General features: G+C 50.9%; 1 protein-coding gene across 2 annotated transcripts in view; it reads left to right on the forward strand.

The window, feature by feature from the left end:
- Positions 1-23,859, forward strand: part of TSPAN11 (tetraspanin 11) — a 60,259-nt gene that overhangs the window by 8,192 nt on the left and 28,208 nt on the right. For both annotated transcript variants that reach the window (XM_036252453.1, XM_036252454.1), the window contains exon 3: positions 18,990-19,078. In XM_036252453.1, the coding sequence (XP_036108346.1) occupies positions 18,995-19,078 (84 nt within the window). In that variant the 5' untranslated portion in view covers positions 18,990-18,994. The remainder of the gene's footprint in view (positions 1-18,989; positions 19,079-23,859) is intronic.

The following is a 23,859-nucleotide window of genomic DNA, read 5'->3' on the forward strand; positions in this document are numbered from 1 at the left end:
ATCAGTGTTGTTATTCCCATTTTACAGTTGTGAATGTTGAGGCACAGAGATGTTAAAGACCTTCCCCAAATCCTACAGCTAAAAAATAGCAGAGCTGAGATTCAAATCCAGGGAGGTCTGGCCTCAAAATTGGTAGGGAAGCTTGCTCAAGATCAGGCATGACATGGCATTTCAATACACTAAACTGGTTGAGCTTTTGAATATGGAAAGCAATTATCTCAGTTCTCCCAGATCTTGCCCAGTGCCATCTCTTGGCCTGCCAGGATCCGTGCAACGCAATGAAACTGCAAGCACACGCTGCTTGGAGTGAGGGGGAGCTTTGCAAGGGAGCAAATGCTCCAGATCTTTGGACGCAGTCCCATTTATTTGCAGATTGGTTCCCCCAGGTTACAAGTGGACTTATGTAAATTATTTCCTTGAGATGGAGTCTCTGCAAACCACACAGCCTAGCCTTGTCTCTCACTTTTTTACAGCTGAGAGGCTTTAAAATTAAAAAATAACAAACCCAGACATTCTTGAGTCCTATGACCCATTTGTCCACTCGAGGTGGTGTTCCAGCCATAGTCATGCAAACCTTATTTTATTCACATGCAAAAGAAGCATTCAATGCAAGCAAGGTGGTCTTCCTGTCTATCAGTCAAACCTGTCTGTCCACACACACACTTTGATCCTAGGCTGGCCAGGATATGCGAGAATGCATATCACAAGGTTACAAATTGTCCATCTACCAACCCCCCATCCCCACACCCAGTACCCTGTGTGTCCTTGGCAGGGTGTGAGCGACATCATCCAAAGGCTGGATTGCTGTGTGCCATTTTAGAACCAACTCAAGGACCAGAGGCACGCCGGGCAACCAGAGCTAGAGATTCCATCTGAGTTATCAGGAACAATTGCTACCTCCAGAGCTGGCTGCATCTTTAAATTCCTCCATTCTCATTTTGGAGATTAGCAGTCAAAGTGGTGCATAAATATTACATGCCACCATCACCATCAATAATAACAAGGCATCTTTTTAGAGCTCTTTACCTCTCCAAAGCACCATGAACTCATTGGTCCCGATGCCCCAGTAGTGCCGGCCCTGTTACAGCCAGAGGCTGTGGGAGCTCAGAGGTCACGTTGACAGCAGGGTGAGTCTGCAGTCCCCCAGATCCAGAAGATGGGAGCTGGGAGTAGAGATAAGGGCTTGAGTCACAGCTCTTCCCAGCCTCGCTCCATGAGAATAGAGAAATGACGTTCACCCTCTGGGTCTCTCCGGCCAAAATATGGGAGTGGACTGATTTCAAAGGCTCCTTCTCTTTCTTTAACTTGTGAGACGTACAGGTGGCTTCCCAAACCTTGGGAATAGTGGGTAGTGATGGTCATGCTGATGATGTAATTAGTACATGGTGAGGGAGCCAATATGGGCAGCATCTAGAATGTTCTGACGCCAAAACTGTTTCTAACATGCTCCCTCTATAACTCAGGGAACTAATGTTACTGCTTTTTAGAAACAGTTAGGGTAACAGTGCAGGGGTTATTGATTAGTTGCCATGTGAGTACATTATTTCCTTGCCCAGAAAGGTCAAGTGTCTTTAAAAAGACAATTGTCTGTGTGTTTGGTGCTCCTGCAGGAAGATTCTCATACTTTCCAGGGGTTTCTAAGTCCCCAGAAAACATGTTTCACAGACCTGAGATGAAGAAACGCAGTTTATTTATCAGGGAGCTTAGCAGCTTCCAAACTCTCTTCAATAAATTGCATCATCTCCTGGACTTAAGACCTAACAGATTTACATCCAAGTCCCAGAGTGAAAATTGGAATTTAAATTCAAATGCATGAGTGTTCTCTCCCTCGCACTCACTAAAACACACACACACACACACACAGGCCTGCTGTCTGTGTGTCCATGATCACACTCACATATGCACTGGCCTGCAGTCTGTGTGCTCACGCTCACACACACACACAGGCCTGAATTCTGTGTGCTCATGCTCACACACACACAGCCCTGCATTCTGTGTGCTCACGCTCACACACACACACACACACACAGGCCTGAATTCTATGTGCTCACACACATGCATACACACACAGGCCTGAATTCTGTGTGCTCATGCTCACACACACACAGCCCTGCATTCTGTGTGCTCACACACACACAGAGGCCTGAATTCTTGTGCTCACACTCACACCGGCCTGCATTCTATGTGCTCACACTCACACCGGCCTGTATTCTGTGTGCTCACACTCACACAGGCCTGCATTCTGTGTGCTCACACACACACACACACAGGCCTACATTCTGTGTGCTCACGCTCACACACGCACACACAGGCCTGCATTCTGTGTGCTCACTCTCTCACACACACACAGGCCTGAATTCTGTGTGCTCACGCTCACACACACACACACACAGGTCTGCAGCGCATGTGCTGTGGCAGGAAGCCAGCTGAACCAAAGGCCTGCATACCGGACACCTGGCTTCTAGTCCTCTCTGCCTCTATGGCATCCCGGGCCCACTAGGTCTCTGAGCCTGTGCCCACGATATGGCTCTTCTCTTGGGAGTTGATAGTCTGGGCCTTGTCTGTACCCACCCAAGAAGGAGCCTGAACCTTTTCATGGGGGGGCAGTCATAACCCCCTTTGGGCATCTGCTAAAACCTGTGAAGCCCCAGCACACAAATGGTAACATTTTTTCATACAATTTCAGGGCCCCCAGGTTATGTTGAAGGAATGGCCTTTTGGGCTTACTGCTAAGCCATGGTTTCCCTGCTCCAGAGACAAGTCCCTCACTGTTTTGAAAGCAAATGAGAAATGGTACAAATCCTCCTCCGTGGGAAAGGAGATGCGTTTTTGTGTCATTCAGGCATTTATTTTTCATTTCCTGCTGCCTGGAAGGCGTGTCTGTGCCTTTCCGGCTCCTAGCAAGCAGGTTGTGAACGTACTTAAGCACAGAGTAACATGTGCCTTAATGAAGCCTCTGGGGGGGGGGGGGGGGTCCCTGGAAACACCTCTCCTCCAGCCTGGCTGAGCCCTGCCATCAGCCCCTGATGGAGCTGCTGTGAGGGCCACGGGCAGGCTGGGTGGGCAACCAGCACTTTCTGGGGGTTCCTTGCCCTCTTGTTAGGTGACCCACCCAAAGTCACACAGCCAGTGAGGGTGACAGCTTTTTTCCTCATATAGGTTCACTTCCAGCTTACTCCTCTTCCTCCTCCCCTCCCCCACCCCTTCCCTCCCCCACTCACTCCTCTCCCCATTCCTCTGCCCCTCCCCTTCTGTCCCTCCCCTCCTCCTCCCCTCCCTCTCACCCCTCCCCTCTCTCCCCATCCCCCCTTCCCCTCCTTGCACAGATGGTGCAGGAGGAAAGCTCCCTCCTGCCTACACTCAGGAGCGCATCAGCCGCCCTATGAGTACCTCTTCCCGAAGCTCATGGGCATCCTCTGCACTCCACCAGCATCATTTCCCAAGCAGCTCTCGGAAACTGTCAATCAAGCAAATAGTTGCTGTAGCTGTGGGCCTGGGGAGGGGCTGCGTGGAGAAGTTAGACCCAGCTAGGATCTTGCCAGCAGGGCCAGGGTTATTGGGCTCCTGTATCTGAGGACCTGGGTCCCCTGTGTCAAGTTCCATGGTGGGTCCTTGTGAGTCTGAGAGCTGACATCATTGCTGATTGGGGGCCTGGAGTGCCTCCCACAGCCTCTAGACTGCGTTGAGGAGCCATGTCTTACCCCTTCCCTTCTCACTGTACACAGCTGTGACAGCTCACCCTGGCCCGAAGCAGAGGGCCCCTGGACCCCAAGCCTGGGGGCCCCTGCACCGAGTGTCCCCTGCATCTGCCTGGCTCACTGGGGGACTGGATGTTGGAGCTTTTCCTCCACACTCAGGGTCACGGCCACCCAGCCTTTCCGGCCTTCGGTGCCCCCTGCAGGGCACTAGCATGCAGGTGTCGGCTGGACGGCCGCGGGTGGGTGGCAGCGCCCGGGAGACCTGCTTCAGAAGCTGCCATCCTAACTGCGCCGGGAGGGTGGGAGCAGAACCGACTGGACAGGGCGTCACTGACTGGCCTCCTCTGGGCCTGTATGTCCTTAGCAGCCTTTTGCTTTGCTGTGGTCACATGGACTCGGACCCTGAGGTCCAGGAGCAGCTGCCAAAGACACAGTCCAGGTTTCCCTGGCTGCGCACGGGGTCCAGAAAGCTGTTGCTACAGTGTGTCCAGAAGTGCTGGGAGCTCCCTTGGGACGAAGGTGGGAGCTGGGACCAGTCCTCTCGCCCCTCTGTTCCCGGGGTCCCAGCTACGGGCACAGAGCAGGGCTCAGCTGTGCCAGGAGCCTCCCGGGCAGAGGTGGTTCTCATCATGAGCTAGCAGCTGGGCACTAATCAGAGAAACCTGATGCAATGACAAAACCTGGAAGGCAGCCCAGCCTCCTGACCTGGCCTGGCAGGAGCCAAACTGGGACATGTTCCTGGGAGGCAGGCACAGGAGCCGGGGCAGGACGGTCTGCCAGACCGTCCTGAGCCTGGGGAGGCCCCTCCGGAGCAGCACAGGGAGCGGGCGTGGGGTGGATTTGTATTTCAGACAGGATGCATGTCCTCGAATAAGTTTCCTCATCTGTGACATGGGGATCCTAAGAGCACATACCTCTTAAGTTATTGTCAGAACTTTGATCATTATATTATTATTATTATTTTAATTATTATCATTTAGCATTGTCATCATTGGTACAAGTAACCAGAGAGCTAACGCCTGGAGAGACAGAAGTAGCAAACCCCGTGCCAGCGCGCAGGGCCTCCTGCATTCCCAGGGCGCTGGGCGGCTGTGCCCAAGGCCAGGGCAGGTGCCATACACGGAGAATGAGTTCGACCCTGGCCGGTTTGGCTCAGCGGTTAGAGTGTCGGCCTGTGGACCAAAGGGTCACAGGTTTGATTCCCAGTCAAGGACACATACCTGGGTTGCAGGTGTAACACCCAGTCCCGGTCAGGGTCGTGCGGGAGGCAACCATTCGATGTGTCTCTCTCACGTTGATGTTTCTCTCTTCCTCCCTCCCTCTCTTCTACTCTCTCTAAAAATCAGTGGGAAAATATCCTAGGTGCGGATTAATCAAAAAAAAAAGGGGGGGGGGTTTGGACTGTGGAAGGCAGTTTGGAGGTTCCTCAAAAAATCAAATATAGAGTTACCATATGACCCAGCAATCCCCTTCCTAGGTGTTACCCAAAGGAATTGAAGATATGTGTCCAAACAAAAACTTGCACATGAATGTTCATAGCAGCTCCAGTCATGACAGCCAAATGGTGGAAACAATACAAATGCCCATCAACATAAATGGATAAGCAAAAGGTGGTATATCCATTCAGTGGAATATTATTCAGCTATAAAAAGGAATGCGGTATTGATAAATGACAGAATATGAATGAACCTGGAAAACATTATGCTAAGTGAGAGAAGCCAGACACAGAAAACCACACGTTATCTGATTCCACTGACATTAAATATTCAGAATAGGCAAATCCATACAGACAGGAACATGAATAGTTTGCAGGATCTGGGGGAAGAGGGTATGAGGTTTCCACTTGGGGTGATGAAAAAATCCATGCGCTGGATAGTAGCAGTGGTTGCTCAGCATTGTAAATGTACCACATGCAAATCTGCCATCGAATTGTATATGTAAGATGGTTTCAATGGTAAATTTTACACATGTGCGTTTTACCACAATGAAAAAAAAAGAAAAAGAGGAAGGTGAGTTTGGGGCCGGGTGAGGGTCTGCAGAAGCTGAACCACATATCAAAGGAAGGGCTCTTCAGATGGTCTGGGAAGTCACTTTCAATTCTAAAAATATCTTCTGGGCCTGTGATATCGACCCCTGCAGCCCCTCTCTCCCAGCTCGTCTTGACCAGGGACGAGGGCAGGTGACAATGAGCCGGGAAGAATAAGCTGAGGCCTGCATGCTGGTCTCTGCTAGAGCTGAGTGTCTCTGTGCTTCTCGCTGGGCAAGTGAGGGAGCTTAGCACATCCTTTAGCCAGAGAGACTGCACCTTTTCTGTCTTATTTATCAAGGTTCTACATAAAATTTTATTTGAAAGAATGTACTGGTAGAACATCGCTCTGTCATTGTACGGAGAAGTAAACTGAGGCTCAGAGAGGGGCAGTGACTTGCCCCGAGGTGCTGGCAGCAGAGAGGGAAGTCCTGACCCAGACCCCCGACACTTGGTCCCCTGCCTGTCCCACCGTCAGCCGGACTTCCCCAGAGTCACTTTGGCAGTCAGTGCTTGGCCTCGTCTGGGCCCCAGGAGCACACAGTGCCAGCCGTCCCTCGGGGTGATGGCCGAGGAGCTCCCCCTGGACAGGGCCGTGTGCCCGTGTCTCTGTGGGTGATGAAAAGAGCAGCCTTCCTCGATGGAGGAAGATAGATCTGCTCATTCAAGAAGATCGGGGGGAGTATCATGCAGACTGTATTCTTCCCTATAATTATGCTGGTTTCAGAGGGAGCAGTAAGTATATTAGGCAATGCATTCTTTTTTAAAGATGTTTTTGAGACCCTGTGTGTCCAAATGAAAACCCCATGCTCTTACCTACTGGGCAGGTGGCCATGTGCCCAACTACCACTTTATTATAATGGACGAAGGGGAGCACAACTTTTGGGAGACCACTAGCCGTCTTGGCTACCTCATGAATCAAACTTAAGTTTCAATACACCTCCCATCCTCTAGAAAAATGGGGAGGGTGTCTACCTACAGATCGCAGTTAAGGCTTGTATGTTTAAAATAACCCATGGGTATATTTTTTATCAGATGTACCAGCCCCCAAATGTCTGCCCACCCTCACTGGGTTTGGGCAACCCAACTCATGGAACCTGCCTTACCCACTCATCCACCGTATGTTGTGCTGCCCAGTCCCTGTTTGGCAACTTCCAATAAAAGTCAGTTTTCCACCCGCCAACCCCATTAGAAGAAAGGTACCCAGGCCCAGTAGGGAGGACAGGTGGTAAAGGTTCTGGCTTACTGGAAATGAGAGAGAGAGAAGAAAAACAAGCATGTTGTTAAGTTAGCAGCTGTGCACACCTGCAGAGACCGTGTCCTGCACAGTTCTGGGGGCAGCTGTGCACACCTGCAGAGACCATGTCCTGCGCCGTTCTGGGGACAGCTGTGCACACCTGCAGAGACCGTGTCCTGCACAGTTCTGGGGGCAGCTGTGCACACCTGCAGAGACCATGTCCTGCGCCGTTCTGGGGGCAGCTGTGCACACCTGCAGAGACTGTGCCCTGCGCAATTCTGGGGGCAACTGTGCACACCTGCAGAGACCGTGCCCTGCGCCGTTCTGGGAGCAGCTGTGCACACCTGCAGAGACTGTGCCCTGCGCAGTTCTGGGGGCAGCTGTGCACACCTGCAGAGACCGTGTCCTGCGCCGTTCTGGGGGCAGCTGTGCACACCTGCAGAGACCATGTCCTGCGCCGTTCTGGGGGCAGCTGTGCACACCTGCAGAGACCGTGCCCTGCACAGTTCTAGGGGCAGCTGTGAACACCTGCAGAGACCGTGTCCTGCGCTGTTCTGGGGGCAGCTGTGCACACCTGCAGAGACCGTGCCCTGCACAGTTCTAGGGGCAGCTGTGAACACCTGCAGAGACCGTGTCCTGCGCTGTTCTGGGGGCAGCTGTGCACACCTGCAGAGACCGTGCCCTGCGCCGTTCTGGGGGCAACTGTGCACCCTCAGAGACCATGTCCTGCTCCGTTCTGGGGCGCTGTGGCACACCCTGCAGAGACCGTGCCCCTGCACAGTTCTAGGGCAGCTGTGCACACCTGCAGAGACCATGCCCTGTGCAATTCTGGGGGCAACTGTGAACACCTCAGAGACTGTGCCCTGCGCGCGTTCTGGAGCAAAAGCTGTGCACACCGGCAGAGACCGTGCCCTGAGCCGTTCTGGAGCAGCATGAGCACCCTTCAGGACTGTGCACTGCGCCGTTCTGGAGCAGCTGTGCACACCTGCAGAGACCGTGCCCTGCGCCGTTCTGGGGGCAGCTGTGCACACCTGCAGAGACCGTGCCCTGCGCAGTTCTGGGGGCAGCTGTGCACACCTGCAGAGACCGTGTCCTGCGCTTCTGGGGGCAGCATGTGCACACTGGCCAGAGGACCGTGCCCTGCGCAGTTCTGGGGGCAGCTGTGCACACCTGCAGAGACCGTGCCCTGCGCCGTTCTGGGGGCAGCTGTGCACACCTGCAGAGACCGTGCCCTGCGCCGTTCTGGGGGCAGCTGTGCACACCTGCAGAGACTGTGCCCTGCGCCGTTCTGGGGGCAGCTGTGCACACCTGCAGAGACTGTGCCCTGCGCAGTTCCAGGGACAGCCACTCTCAAGTCTTTGATGTGTACAGCGCCCTCTGGAGTTGGGTGATGTGGCCATTCCATTGTTTGCTCACCCTGTGTGCCACCTCTCTGCTGAACCCCAACAGCCTGGGCTCTGGGGCCTTCCTGCGGCCGCTGCTCCTTTCCTCGCAGGTCCTGAGCTCAGCCCGAACGGGCCACCGCCGAAACCTTTATCCTTGCTGAGAGGCTTCTCAGGAGGCATCTCTGTTCCAAGACTTACCCTGGTCAGAGAAATCAACTCTAGATGAAATGACTTCTCTCCTCAAGTCCTGCTAAAGGACAGGCCGGCAAGGCTTTGACTAGGACATCCGTGCCGCCAGGGCTTAGTTCCTGGGTCTGCCAGAGGAGCCTGGCCTCCTCAGGTATCAGAGGTGCGAGCACCTCCTCACTGCGTCACGGGACAACTAAGTGAGAGACCTGGCCGTGATAACGGCCCCTCCACTCTTTGCCGGCTGAAGCGACAGCGTGCTGGGATGTCAATCTGCCTCCCGGAGTCTGGGGGAGGCACTGGGACTGGAGCTGGCTTCTCGGGGCTTTAAAACACCTTGTTTTCATGACTAGGAAATCATAGGTTTCTGGAACAGAGGCAAAATGCCCTGCCTCCTTGGACCTGGTGTCTGTCTGTTCAGCGAGCTCCTTTCAGATCCAGAGCACGCGCACCCTCCACCTCTCACAACTCCGCAGGCCGCGATGCGCGTCTGCCGCCGAGGGGGCCGCTGTGTGTCTCAGTGCTGAGATCCCACCGGGGGCTTCGGGGCTCCTGGCTCTCCCAGCCTCTGCTGGAGCGGCTTTAAGGGTGGAGCAAAGGGAAGGAGGGTGAGGGGCTTGGAGGAGGGGCAGATGCATGTTCCTTGTCAAAGCTGCCCCTCCTGGGTGGCTTCTTCGGAGGTCTGACTCCTCTGGGAAGCACCTGACAGTCCCAGGGGTTCCCACTAGGAGGACTGTCCTGATCCCATTGTGCCTCATTCCGTTAATCTCCAAAAGGATTTTGCACTTTGATGCACCATGGACATTGGTCCGTGTTTCTCACCTGGAATTGAAAGACGAAGGAAATGAAGGGATGAGGCACAGAGGACAGAGAAGACCCCCTGGGAAGCCCTGTGGACGGCATGCTGACGCGCGTTCAGCCCGTGTGAGCCGTCCGCACAGAACTGTCCACGTCGTGTAAGTTCGGGCTGCAGAAGTTGTAAGTTTGGCTTCTCTCCTTTTCATTCCCTTTGACTTAGGTGTCCTGGGGACTATGTGAGACATATTTGCATAACTCTTAGAGAGGGCAGGTGCTTTCACAGGGCTCATTAGTGCCTATGTTCATCCGTTCATTCATTCACTCAACATCGGACACCCATGCGCCCGAAGCTGTGGTAGATGTTCCGGATACAGAGCTGAGCTCCTATTTTAGCAAGTAATGTATTTAAGGCAAATGCCTTAGGCTTTTAATAAATGGGCGTGTTGGAGCCCCTCTGTGCATTGCAGAAGCCTACAGCTGTGGAGGGGGAGGGGGCAGAACAATTCAGAGGCTTGAGCAATACTAAATGGTGTTGACAAGCAATATAACGTAGTGATGAAAAACCAGGGTTGAACATCCAAACCAGGATTTTTTTTTATGTGTTTTTTTGTTGTTGTTGTTAATCCTCACCTAAGGATATTTTTGCATTTATTTTTGGGTAGAGTGGAAGGAAGGGAGGGGGAGAGAGAGAGATAAACATCAATGTGAGAGAGATACATCGATTGCTTGCCTTCCGCACAACTCTGACAGGGGCTGGGGATCGAACCTGCAACCCAGGTCCATGCCCTTGACTGGAAATCTAACCCGGGACCCTTTAGTCCACAGGCCGATGCTCCAACCGCTGAGCCAAACTGGCCAGGGCCTAGGATATTTTTAGGTGGAAAGGGTCACCACAATAATCATGCCAAGACAACAGGTTTAAACTGGGACTGTCCTGGAGAGACTGGCATTGTGGGCAAACTGGAACACATGGTCCCCTGCCAAGGGTCCACTTTGAAGCCAGACTGCCTGATTCCGAATCCCACCCCTGGCTTACTAACAGCATGGCTTCAGCAAGCTCTATAAACTGCCTCCCTTTCTTCATCTGTAACACGGGGGTGATGGCCATGCCTACTCAAGGGTTACTGTATTAAAAGAGTAATACTCACAGAGTGCATAGAGCCATACCTGACACAAGGCGCGTGATCAGTAAGTATTAGCCATTGCTATTCCTAGGTAAGTGATGAAGTACAAAGCCTGAAATGATGCGGAAGTGGTCAGAAATGACTGTGCCAGCTCTGAGTCCTACAAGGGAGCTGTGTCTTTATTTACCAAACCCAGCAAGGGAGATAGCGTTATTGCAGTTTTATAGATGAGAGAAACTGAGGCCCGAAGTCACAGAGCAAGTTAGAAACAGAAGTGGGATCGGAACCCAGGTCTCTGGGAGCAAGCCCAGTCCTCCTTAAGTCAAAATGAGGGAAAGAAGTGGGTAAGAGTGGTATGTGACATTTCTGGGCTTAATGACCTCATTAACCCAGCCTGATGGCAGAGGCCCTGAGATGCAGCCCCAGGGAGTCCTACACACCCAACCATGGGCTCCCAGGCTGCAGCCCTGCCTTTGAGCACCTCCTCCCACCCCACTGATCCTTTTGCAGTGCCTTGCTGTGTTGAGAACTTAGGTGAGGTGCTTAATGTTCACTATAACTTGCCTTTTCCCCCTTTTTAAATAGATTTTTCTTCAGTAGGAGTCGGTTTTAATAATGTGATTAACAAAACTGGAGAATAAACATTCTTTTCAATGCACATGGCACATTCACTGGAAGAAACTATTTTCTGGGCCATAAAGCAAATCTCAGAAAATTTCAAAGGACTGAAATCATATAGAGCATATTCTTCAGCCACAGTAGAATCAAGCCAGAAATCAGCAAGAAAGAGACAACTGAAAAACTCTCAAAATGTTTAAAAATCAAGCAATTCACACATAATCTTAGATCAAAAAATAAATTGCAATGGGAATTAGAAAATGCTTTGAAATGAATCGTGAAAATACAACAAATCAAAATGTTCATGCCCGGCCACTGTGGCTCAGTGGTTGAGCGTTGACCCATGCACCAAGAAGTCACAGGTTCGGTTCCCAGTCAGGGCACATGCCCAGGTTGTAGGCCAAATCCCAGGTGGGGGGCATGCAGGAAACAGCCAATTGATTTTCTCTCTCATTGATGTTTCTATCTCTCTTTCCCTCTCCTTTCCTCTCTCTCTAAAATCAATAAAGAAAAACAAATTTTTAAATGTGCAGAAAGCAGTCAAAGCAGTAGTCAGAGGGAAACACATAGTCTTAAAAATGCAGATACTCACTTTGAAAAAGATCATCAATTTGTACACTTAAGATCTCTGCACTTTACTGTATGTTTATAAGTTTTAATTTTAAAAGGTTAGAAAAACAGGAAATTATCTAATTTAATTCACATTAAAGTACAAATGAGTGATAACATTCAACTATGTCTACCTTTCAAGAAAGAGTCATCTAACTCAAGTGATTTTTGTCACACTTTCAAGCACAATGCCATTGAAAACTGGAAAATTTCAGGTGGTCAATGTAGGAGAGTTTAGAAGCCTTTCAAATGGGCCAACCTATCAAAAGATTGCATTTTGGGGACACTTTGGGTGAATCAGAGCTTAGAAAGTAAGATGTTGATGAATGAAAAAGAAAGAGTAGACGAGCAAAAATAACGTTTGAATATATTTTCGTAGGTTCAGACTTAAATGTGGGGAGTAGAAGCCTAGGGAGCTCTTTACTGGTGTCAACTGCACTGTTTCCGGGATGACCTTGGGAAAGATCCCCTTCAACTCTGTTTCCTTCCAATTCATAATCTCAATTTTTTTTTTCTGTAATTCTATGGAAAATATGATTCTTTATCATTCTTACCCTGCTTCCTCTCACCACTGATTATTTGATAGGTTCTCATGCTTTTGAAGTTCATCGTAATATTAACCTCAGTTAAATATTGTACCTATTTGTATCCCCCCCCCCCCTTTTAAAATGACTTTCCTGCCCTGGCCGGTTTGGCTCAGCAGTTAGAGCGTCCGCCTGCGGTCCGGAGAGGCCCGGGTTCGGTTCCCGCTAAGGGCATGTACCTTGGTTGCAGTTTGTCCCTGGCCCTGGTTGGTCGTGCGGGTGGCAGCCACTCGATGTGTCCCTTTCACATCGATGTTTCCCTCTCTCTCTCTTCCTCTCTCTCCCTCCCACTCTGTCTGTACAAAAAATGGAAAAATGTCCTCGGATGAGGATTAAAAAATAATAATAAAAAAATAAATAAAATAAAATAAAATAAAATAAAATAAAATAAAATAAAAAAATAAATAAAATGACTTTCCTGTTTGAAGCAACCTACTTTGTTAAAGTAAGGTCTTGATTTTCTGCAGGTGGATTCTTCACGGTCCCCTGGGGACAGAGTCTCCTGTGGTGGCCCTCTAGATGGAGTCCACTAGCAGGAGGGTGGGCTTGGGTGCAGAGGCCTTGAGTCGGTGTCCTCAGCGATCAGATACATGGCCTCTGATGTATGTATTCTATAGGGTTACCCGCACACTGCCCTTCATCGAAGACTCCCTTAAGGAGTTAGGTGCAGTAATCCCTTCACCCTTGTGTGATCCTGAGGCTGTAACATTATAGTGCACAGTTCTTGCAAATGCTCCGTCCCATCTGATCCTCACAGCCACCCTGCAAGAGGTACCCAGCTGGACCAACATCAGCTCCTTCATAGGAGGAAGCTGAGGCCTGAAGGCCACGTGACTTGCCCACTGCCAGGCCCACTGCTGTAGGTGACAGCTGGTATTCACAGCCATCTAACATGCCACCTCGTACTGTTTTGTTTGTTCACCGATTCCTGTTAGAAGCCCTGAGGGAGTCCTCATTTCATGGGTCAGACTGCAATTTAGAAACAAGGACCCAGGGTCCTGGCCGGTTTGGCTCAGCGGTTAGAGCGTCAACCCGCAAACCTGAGAGACCAGGTTCGGTTCCCGCTAAGGGCACATACCTTGGTTGAGGTTTGTCCTTAGCCCTGGTTGGCAGCCACTTGATGTGTCTCTCTCACATCGATGTTTCTCTCTCTCTCTTCCTCCCTCTCTCCCTCCTGCTCTTTCTCAAGATAATGTAAAAATGTCCTTGGGTGAGGATAAAAACAAAAAAACAAGGACCCAGGGAAAACCTAGTGAAGGGTGATACCATCTACAGCAGAAGCTCCCAGTACTCTGCATGAACAAGTGCAGAGGGTAAGGAGAAGCCACGCTGCCTGTGTGAGGTTATGAGTAATCCACGTCATGCTGGCACTTGGCAAACGAAGTAAAACTAGAGTCGTGTACTTAGGAAAACGGATCTCAGGACATAAAGACTAAGAATTCTTAGTTCTCGAATTTTCATTCAGGTTCTGCCTACAGCACCATCCACATGATGTTGTCGTCAGCAATCAAACCCTGAGTTTGCTCTAAAAGAGCTGCCTCCATTCATTCACCTGCACACAGCAAATACAGCGACATAGAGGAAAAAGCCGTGGTCGCCCAGAGGCCCCAGCCAGCCCATCTCGCTATAGCACCCGCAGCCGCCAGTCCCTGGCCTGGAAATCAAGGAGCTGGAGGACCAGGGGAAAGTGTGCCCCACCTGAGTATTCCCCTAAGCAGTTTGGTATGTTGGTGGTGACCGGGCAGGTCCCCGCAACCCAGCTTCCTGCCAGGATCAGAGGACACTGTCCCTGCCGCCTCCTGCAGCCCCCAAAATTTCCCCAGGGAAATTTCCCTCATTCTTAGCTTCAACCAAAGGCCACTAAGCTGAAAGAAGTTGCAAGAAGCCAAAACTGGAACTGTCCAGAGAAAAATAAGACATCTGTACCCACTCTGCACATCTCTCTTCACTTTCTAGTTCTGTGCCTCAGTTTCCTCTTATGTAAGAGCTAATAATCCCATCATGGGATTATTTTAAGTATTAAATTAATTAATGCATATAGCTCAGTGCCTAGTTACATTTAGTAAATCATTATTTATTATTAGATCTGCCAATCAAAATCTTGTTGGTGGCTGTGGCGACAGGAGACCAGGTCCCTGCCCTGCCACTAATTGGTGTGACTCCCCACCAGGCCCCTGCCCCAGACTGGGCTCCCTCAGTTCTCCAAGGGGCCGAGCTGGAGAGCCTTTGGCTCCTTCCAAATGTCTCATTTGGAGGGTCTGGGGAAGCCCCGCTTTTCTGACTGCTCCAGAGGGACTATCCCCCCACCAGAAATGGGTCAGAAGAGTGGAAATTAAATAAGAGGAGGATGAGGACAAAGAAGGACAAGGCTGTCTGCATGGGGGAAGGAACCACGCTGTGCAGGACTGCAGCCAGGTTTCATTAGGAGCCACAATTAAGTTACACGTGAAACTACTGTAGACTGTTGTTTCCTTCCCAGCTGTTTTTGACCATCATGCACCTGGGCCTCTTGTTGGCCAAGAACCCAGGGGTGGAAACTGGCACTTCTTTAATGGAGGGGGTGGGGCTGGGTCAGGGGCTGGTTTTGTTTTTGTTTTAGAATCACCAAGCTCCCCAGGAACCAGCCCCCCGCCACCCTGTAGGGGGTGTTCTCCTTCAGGGAATGGAGAGTCAGCATCTTCAACCTGAGCTCTTGCTCACACAGCAGAGAGAGAATAAGAGGCAGGTGAGCTCCCTGGAGTAGAGCGTATGGGAACAGGGAAAAGTCACAACTACGTGTGGCCAACAAGGTTGCCCCGGACCCCTAGCCTGATATTTCGGCCTTTCTGCAGCCCAGACCTTTGCTCACACTGATTCCTCTGCCTGAGCAGCCCTCCCTCCCCCCTGCCTGTCCTCAGGATCAGGTTGATGCCCTCCGCCCCTCCAGCCCCTCCCATCTGGCAGAAGGAAAGCCACTGCCCCTGCTACCGCAGTGGCTGTGAGCTCCTGACGAACTCGATGCTTCTTGTACAGGTCCTGGCCCAAGCTGGGGACTCAATGCGGGTTTGTTGAATGAGTGAGGGATGAGGCTGGCCCCGGGGCCAACAGTGCCTTGTATTTATGTGCAATGTGTGCGGCCCGCTCCCTAGCACTTCCCCGCCTGCCCCCTCCCCACCACCCATCACCATGAAAGGACTCAGCTCTGCCCCCACCCACTGCCCTGCATAGTCCACTCTGCTGCTGGACACGCACCCTCGCTGAGCTCTGCACTGTGAGACTCACTCAGTTCACTTGGGGTGGGGGCAGCAGAAGAGACAATGGGCCCAAGTCCCGTGGCCCATGACTCTACATGTCTGGCCCTGATGGAAGTTTCCCAAGTACATCACTTCACCATCAAGGCATCTGCAGTTGCTTTTCTGAGATGGCCTATGGCGTAGATCCCGACTGTGCCATTTATAGCCCCAGGCCTGCGGGCTGCTCTGAATCCCAGCTTTGTTCAGCAGCCAGAGCCTTGGCCTGGAGGGGCCGGTACCCCGAGGCTGCATTACCAGGCTGGCTGGGCAGTGGTTGGCATCTCTTCAGGAACTGTCCTAAACGCAGTGCTGCACCCCTCCCCCGCTCAGTGTGTCTGCTCAGCTGCAGAGGACAATTGTATGTGGGGTCACGGACTTTCAGAACCAGAAGGGGTCTTAAAGAGCACTGACTCAAAGTATGGTCCCCAGACCCCGGCATCAGCAGCGTCTGGGACCAAGGTGACCAACGTCTTGGTGTGCCCAGGACTACCCAGGTGTAGCCATGAAGGTCTCTCACTCGGAGAAGTCCCTCGGCCTGGGCAAAGCAGATGGTGGTCACCCTGCCTAGGGGTGAATTCCGCAGGCCCCCCCCAAGCCTGATGACTCTGGGACCCTGGGCTGGGCTGAGTGAACTGTGTTAACAAACCCTCCAGGTAATTCTTTTTTTTTTCACTCTTCAAAAACTTTATGTTTTTAAATAAATACATATTTATTTATTTAGCCAGCCAGTGTGGCTCAGTGGTTGAGCATTGACCCATGCACCAAGAAGTCACCAGTTTGACTCCCGGTCAGGGCACATGCCTGGGTTGCGGGCTCGGTCCCTATTGGGGGTGTGCAGGAGACAGCCAATCGATGTTCTCTCTCATTGATGTTTCTATCTCCCTCTCCCTTTCTCTCTCTCTAAAAATCAATGAAAACATATTTTTTTTAAAAACTGTATTTTTATTAAAAAAACTCATTTGTTGTTTTTGTTATTTGTTTGTTTTTTGTTGTTATTAATCCTCACCTGAGGATATGAGGATATTTTTTCCATTGATTTTTAGAGCGAGTGGAAGGGAGGGAGGTGGGAGAGAGAAGGAGAGAAACATTGATGTGAGAGAGACACATCAATTGGTTGCCTCCCACGCACGCCCTGATTGGGGCCGGGAATTGAACCCGCAACCCAGGTACGTGCCCTTGACTGGGATCGAACCCGCGACCCTTCACTCTGTGGGCCAACGCTCTAACCACTGAACCACACCAGCCAGGGCTCATTTGTTTTTAAAAGTATTAAGGAGAGAAAGCAAAACAGAAAAGGAGCGGAGCGGAACACACGCCCCTTAGCAGTGTTTGTGGGAAGGTGCGAGTTTTGGTTCTCCGGAATTGAATGTTCAGTGTTTTTATAAATGAAAAATAAAACACAGTTTAAGGTCACCAAAGGTCCGTGGCTGTTCTGTTACCCACCCCCACCAAGGAAAAAAGCAGAGAGGACAAGAGAAACCGAGAGTGGGGCCACTTCTACCAGTAATTAGCTTGTGACCAGAGGGGTCATTACACGGGTGTGACTGAACTCGGATGGTTTCCTTCTCAGTGCTCCTGCACGGGCCGAACTACAGTGAGCCAGGGTGTCCCCGCGCCCCGCCATTCTGTGGCTACCTTCTCTACCACTAATGGCTGGAATTCTACCATTGGAAATGTGTTTCTTTTTGTTAAATGTCTTGTGCCTAAACTCCTTTTTTCAAAAAATAGTTTTCCTTTAGCAGGCCCTGACGCCTTGGTTGCAGGCCTAGGCAAGGCTGTGTGGCATGAGCCCAGTGGGCCCTGGTTGGGAGGGGAGGGCAGGCAGGCGGAGGAGGGAACGCAGACCGATGGCCCGCAGTGGTCCAGCGGCGCCCTGTCGGGGCCTCCTGCAGTGGGACCTTATAATAGCTCCCCTTCCAGTCGCCTGACTGACCCCATCCATCACCATTTTTAAAACTTTTTTGTAGGTCTCTTTTTTTCTCCTTTTGTATTTTTTTCCCCACTATCCTGCGTCTCAGGCTAAATCAGAGAAAAATGAGTTTTGTCCTTTTTTTTTTTTTAACAGGAAGACTGAACGTCTTAAATTACCTCTTCAGGGTCTGCAAATAGAAATGCCAAATAAGACAGCCACCTTTTCTTTTCTCCCTTCCTCTCCCTGTCCCAGGAGCCCAGGAGCTTGAAAGAAAAGGCAGAGCACTGGCTCGGGAGGAAGTCATCTGCGCTCAGCCCAGCGCCAGCCTAGGAGGAGCAGGGTGGGGCAAGGAGGGCGGGGCGGTGGGGAACAAGGAAACATAGATGGGAATGGGCCATTAATGCCTCCTTGCTTATGGCTCTAGAATAAAAGAGGCCCCCTAACGGGATGCTTTCTTAAAGAGCCGCCTCTCTCCGAGAGTGTGTGTGCAGGAACCAGAGACAGGGAGCCCGAGAACAGCAAACCACACAGGCTGTTGTTCAGACCTACTGAGAAGCAAACAGGATTCCCAGGCACACTGCATCTTGTTTACCTTTGTCACCAGTTGATGTCACAGTTCCCAGAGAGTCCATCAGTGGCCACCAGGGCAAGGGAAGAAATCTTGGTTCTGGGGCAAAGACTAGGAATTTCAGGGCTGGAGTCCTGGGTTCTGATCCCTGCTGCATGTAATAATAAAAGCTAACATTTTTGAGCACTTACTATGTGCCACAGATATGCTAAATACTTCCCACTGATTAGCCCACGTAATCTGCATAACAACCCTGCAGTGTAGGTACATATCATTAGTATCCCCATTTACAGATGAGGACACTGGGGAATAGGACTTGTCCAAAGTCTCACACATCTGATGACAGGTCCGGTTTGATCTCAGGGTGTCAGACTGCACAGCCCCTGTGCTGCTTCCTGCCAAGCCGCTAAGCCTGCCGACCTGCTTCCTCATTTAGGAAGTCAAGGTACAGGGGGAGGTGGGGTGCACTGGGTAATTGTCAAAGTCCAGCACAGACACTGTGATTTGGGGCTCATGTCCCACCCATGCATGCAGAGGTCCTATTCAAATGATGCAGAGTGCAGGATTCTGATGCAAAGCAGGTATGGATGTGTGTGTGTGTGTGTGTGTGTGTGTGTGTGTGTGTGTGTGTGTGTAAGACAAGTAATCTTGTGTCCTACAAACCTGATGAGACAGGGGAGAGAATAAGAACCTAACAAAGCCAGTGCAAAGATTTTGGGAAGACTTGTAAGTTAGACCTGTCAAAAGGACAAAACCAAGATCTTGAAAATTCTACCCAACTCACTTCCATGTGTCAATGGGCTTTGCATTTACCTGCTCTTTGCTCCAGGTGTAGCACCCATAGCCTCAGATTCCCTGGCCAGATGGGCTAGTAAGCCCTTTGAAGGACACCTTGCCAAGGAGCTCTGGTCTTGGGGAAGGCGAGGTGGTTCTCCACGGTCCCCCAGTCCAGCACGTATGTCTTCTTTGCAGGAACCATGGCTCATTACAAGGCTGAGCAGGATGACTGGCTGATCATCTACCTGAAGTATTTACTCTTTGTCTTCAACTTCTTCTTCTGGGTAAGTGAATTCTGCACACACACCCCTCTCCAGCACCAGATGAGTTAAGCTACCTTTGTTTTTTGTGAGTCACCATTCTGGGGTTGATTTCTTCCAAATCTAAGACCACCCATTGGCAACTTCTGCCTACTTTAAAGCAAATATGTACATTTGCTACTGAGGGGGAAGAAAAGAATCTGGTCTGCAGGTTGGCACGGAGTCCGTACCACATGCTGTCTGAATCAAGGATGCATAAACATAACAATGAGCTTTGTGTTCCTCTGGCTGTACATAGGGCCCAGCTCCTTCTTCTCTGCTCACTTGTTGCACCAGTGCCTTGTGGGAAATGTGACTGCCTGCAATAATTGCCTATTTTCCACCAAAGCTCTTTGCCTTTCATGGTGCACAGTGTCAGTCCTGGGCAGAGAAACAGAAGTCCTGGGGGCCGGGGGCTGCCTCAGTGTGAGATGGGAATGGTCTCTATAGCGACTCCCCTCAGGAAACCCGCCAGGTGAGGTCTTCCAGGAGTGGAGTCTGTCCAGTTGAAGCAACTGTCAAGATAATTGGGAGCAGAGAACCATTAGTTCCCCAAAATAATCAGCCACAGGAATAGGTGTATTTTGTGTTACAGTCTCACTAAATTTGGAGGGCACTAGAATGCAGGCTTTGCAGCCAAACAGACCCAGGTTCCACTGTACGAAGGGGTGGCCTTGGGCACACCACCTACATCTGCTGAGTCTCTTTCCCCAGCTACAAAACAGGGGTCATTCCTAACCTCTTGGGGTTTGTCGAAACCAAGACAATTGTCCCAAAATGGAGTCACTTATGCCAAGCCCCACATCACCAAACTGAGACTTGACTTAATTAGTTTTGGTCCTCCCAGGAGTGGAATCTTAAACTAGTCTACCAGGAATCACCTGATCAGCACTCGTTAAGTAATCTGCCCGATGGACCCCTGCCATTCCCTAAAAGAAAGTAACCTTGTAATAACCGACCTGCTTTTTTGCCTGGTATAACTTCCTTTCTGGCTTCCTTGTGCCTATCAGAGTCTTTCATTTTGTAGACTTGGAGCTCCTTTCTATCTGCTGCCTGATTTGAATTGATTTTTGCTCAGATAAACTCTTAAAATATTTAATATGCTTCAGTTTACATTTTAACAGTTCACTTAGCAGATACCCTGAAATGGTATATATTAAGTGCTTAGTTCTATCTTTGCACACAGAAGGCATTTGATAAACTCAATATTTCAGATCTATTAGATGTAGAAGGCCCAAATATACTACCAAATCAGGGTGCTGATGCGGCAGAGCTGAGATGCCTGCTCACCATGGGAAGGGATACATCTGCATTTTAGGGTATTTCATTAAGATTAATGGCATTGGTTAAGATTGGGAAGGATCACTAGTTTAGGACTGGTGGACACAGCAAGACAAGGGTTCCAAAGAGTCCTGGAGAGTAGACAGTCATTTGATGCTAATAAAAAGTCAAACAACTTGATATTTGTTTAAATGTTTTTTGCAAAGTTCCTGAAACGAACAATAAACTTATTTTATTTGCAACTTTTATCTTCCTGGGCAAGTGTTTCCTGGAATAGTGAACTTGTGTTGATGAAGACAGTGGAATAATAGAGCCATGTGATGTGATCAGTAAACTGTGTGGGTGCAGATAGTTTCCATTCTCAGAGATAAATCCAATAGGGTGTTTAGGACTCTCGCTAAATGAGAATTTTTATTTATTTATTTTTTTATCCTCACCCGAGGACATTTTTGCATTTGTCTTCAGATAGAACGGGAGGGAAAGAGGGAGAAAGAGAGAGAAAGAGAAACATCGATGTGAGAGAGACACACTGAATGGTCGCCACCCACACAACGCCAACCGGGGCCGGGGACAAACTGCAACCGAGGTACGTGCCCTTAGTGGGAACCAAACCTGGGACTCTCTGGTCTGTGGGCCGATGCTCTAACCGCTGAGGCAATGAGAATTATTTTTAAAGAATAGTATATTTAAAATACAGGTATAAATAAGAAAATCAGAATTGCCATCTCTCACTCTATCGGGTCCCCAGGGCTGCCATAATGAGGTACTGTAAGCCAGGTGGCTTTAGACAGCAGAACTGTATTCTCTCACAGCTCTGGAGGGCAGAAGTCCAAAATCAGGATATCAGCAGGGCTGTGCTCCCTCCGGGACACTGGGTAGAATCTGTCCTTGCCTCTTCCTGGCTCTGGGTGGCGGCTGGCAGTCCGAGGCAGTCCTTGGCTTGCAGCTACACCACCCTTCTAATCTCTTCCTCTGTCCTCACGTGCTGTTCCCGTGGCTCTGTCTTCACATGGCATTTTCTTCTTCATCAGGACCACCCTAATGACTGCATCGCAGTTTGATTACATCTGCCAAGTTCCTATTTCCAAATAAGGTCATATTCACAGGCAGTAGGGTTGGGGGCGGGGGAGGGACAAAATTCACCCCATAATACTTACCATCCCAGGAATGACCATTGCTGACGTTCCCTCCAGACTTCGTCCTGATTAGGACAAGAGATGGAGGTAACCTGCACTATGGGAGTGACAGTGGGAATAGAAGTATTTGGAAAGAGTCGGGGATTTAGGAGGTAACATGACAAGATTAGGTCATTAATTGGATGGGGTTAAAAGGACAGAGGTGTTTAGAACATGTAACTCTTGAGTTGATGGTGGAGCTCCTCCCTGCAATGGAGACCAGATGGCAGGCACGATGGGTTTGAGTTGTCAGGAGACATCTGAGCAGAGATGCTCACTGGGCAGTTAGCTCCAGGCTCTGAACCTGCTGTGATCCTCTCAGAAGTAGAGATGTATGGGCAGACTGCTGGCCCATGTCTCCCACATTGACACCACCTTCTGCAGTGCACAAAGTCCCTGGGAAGTTACCGGGATTCCCCAGGATGGGCCTTGTCCATGAGGAGCCCTGCATCCCTCCCGCAGGAGAAGGCTCTCTCCCTGCATCACCCCCAGAGTCCAGCTGCTGGTCCCCCACCCCACTACCATACCCCACTCCCTCTAAGATGCGTAGCTGTGCTAGCCTCTACATTGGTGGGTGCTGCCCTAGCCCCATGTGGTTCCCACCCTTCCGCCTTCTTCACAGAATCGTAATGCATCTCTTCAGGGAGGGCCCGCAGACAGTGCTGGCCGGTCACCAGCGCCCCGCCCACCGTCACCACTGCGCAGGCGCAGTAAGTGAGCCTGGACAGCAGCTCCTGATTCTCCTGGCTCCTGTAACTGGGGTGAACCCTCCAACTTCCTTTCTCCCCCAGAACAGTGTCCCTTTGCCGAATATCACCTGGCCACACTGAAAATCCAGCACTGAGAGGCTAGGAAGCCCTGGTCTTTCTTCGGTGGTTATGATGCCCAGCATTTGGGAGGCTCTGCTGGGTAAAACCTTCCGTGGGTATCTCCTGAGATCCTCGCGTCAACCCTGATGGTCTGGGTCACTATTATCCTCATTCTACAGACGGGTAGGCTCACCCAGGTCAGACTCTTGCCCAGGGCACTATAGTGGTGATAAGCAAAGCTGGAGCTGACAACCCAGGTATTCTGGTCACTAATAACGACAATTTAAAAATCCACTCCACAATGTTTACCAACCTGGTGCTAAGTGTCCAGCACTGTTCTAGGCACTGGGAATACATCAAGGATGGCAGGGGCAAGACTTAGGCAGTGTCACAATAGCCACCCATATCCTGTACCTAAGCTCTACCCCATCTTTGGACCCCTACACCCCAACATTCAACCCATGCCTGAGCCCCCACCCTTCACCATCACCTGACCTGACTCCCACTGCACCCACCTTGCATTGCGATGAACTCAGTGTTGATCGCGACCATTTCACTGAGTGGGGGGAGGCTCCCTGGGGTACAGCTCTGTGTCAGGAACCCAGAACCCCAACACTCTCATGCCTCCTTCATGACCCCAAGCAGAAAGTGGGGCCCAGGCTTCCACAGATGACTTTTCTCCCTCTCCCGTTTCCTACACGGCTCCGTACAGCTCCCATCACCCCTGTACTGTTGTTCTCTAATTTATTGTTTTAATTAGCCGCTTGGCTGTGTTAATAATCAAAACTTTTCCAACCTCCCAGGAGCTGTGCCAGGCTGTGAGACAGCTGGGGAAGCAGCGGCTGCGTCCTGCCCGGGGTGTTGGCAAGGGCTATGCTGCTTCCCTGGGAGTCCAGTGGGGGCTCGGCCTCCAGGAAACCTATGGGAGCCCCTTAGGGGGGACGTGGGTCAAAACAGGAGGCAGAGGTGCTGGGGGACTCATGCCTGGTCAGGGGAGTGAGGAGACTGGAGAGCATCCACACATCCCCCAGGGCCCCGGCCACTGGCAGGGAACAGCCTCTGCTCACTTCCTACCGAGGTTACAAAGCCCTTCTCTTGGTCCATCCTTCTCCCATGGAACACGGCCTTGCCTGCCTCCCCAGGCATGTCATCAGAGAAGGAATGGGTGAGGCCCCCAGGGTGGTGTTTCTGCTGTTCCCCTTCTTCAGGTGCTGAAGTCACAGACCCCATGGTGTTCAGGGAGTCTCCACCTCTGTGCTGTCAGGAGCTGCTGGGGGACAGGCTCACCCTTGAGGGGGACACACATTTGGTTTGCACAGGGCCATTACAGATGAGACCAGTCAAGAATGAAGCCTGTGGGGACAGCTCAGAGCTGCCCCTGCTGTACTCAGGGACCCCAAGCCTGGCTGTGGCCTAGACACCGGGTGGCTTGCTTCATGCAAAAGAGCTCTGTGTGGGTCAGCAGCCCAGCTGGTAAACCGGGGTCCCCCCTCTTCCTCTG

This window comes from Molossus molossus, unplaced genomic scaffold (genome assembly GCF_014108415.1).
Source record: "Molossus molossus isolate mMolMol1 unplaced genomic scaffold, mMolMol1.p scaffold_m16_p_10, whole genome shotgun sequence".
In the NCBI taxonomy this organism is placed as follows: domain Eukaryota; kingdom Metazoa; phylum Chordata; class Mammalia; order Chiroptera; family Molossidae; genus Molossus; species Molossus molossus.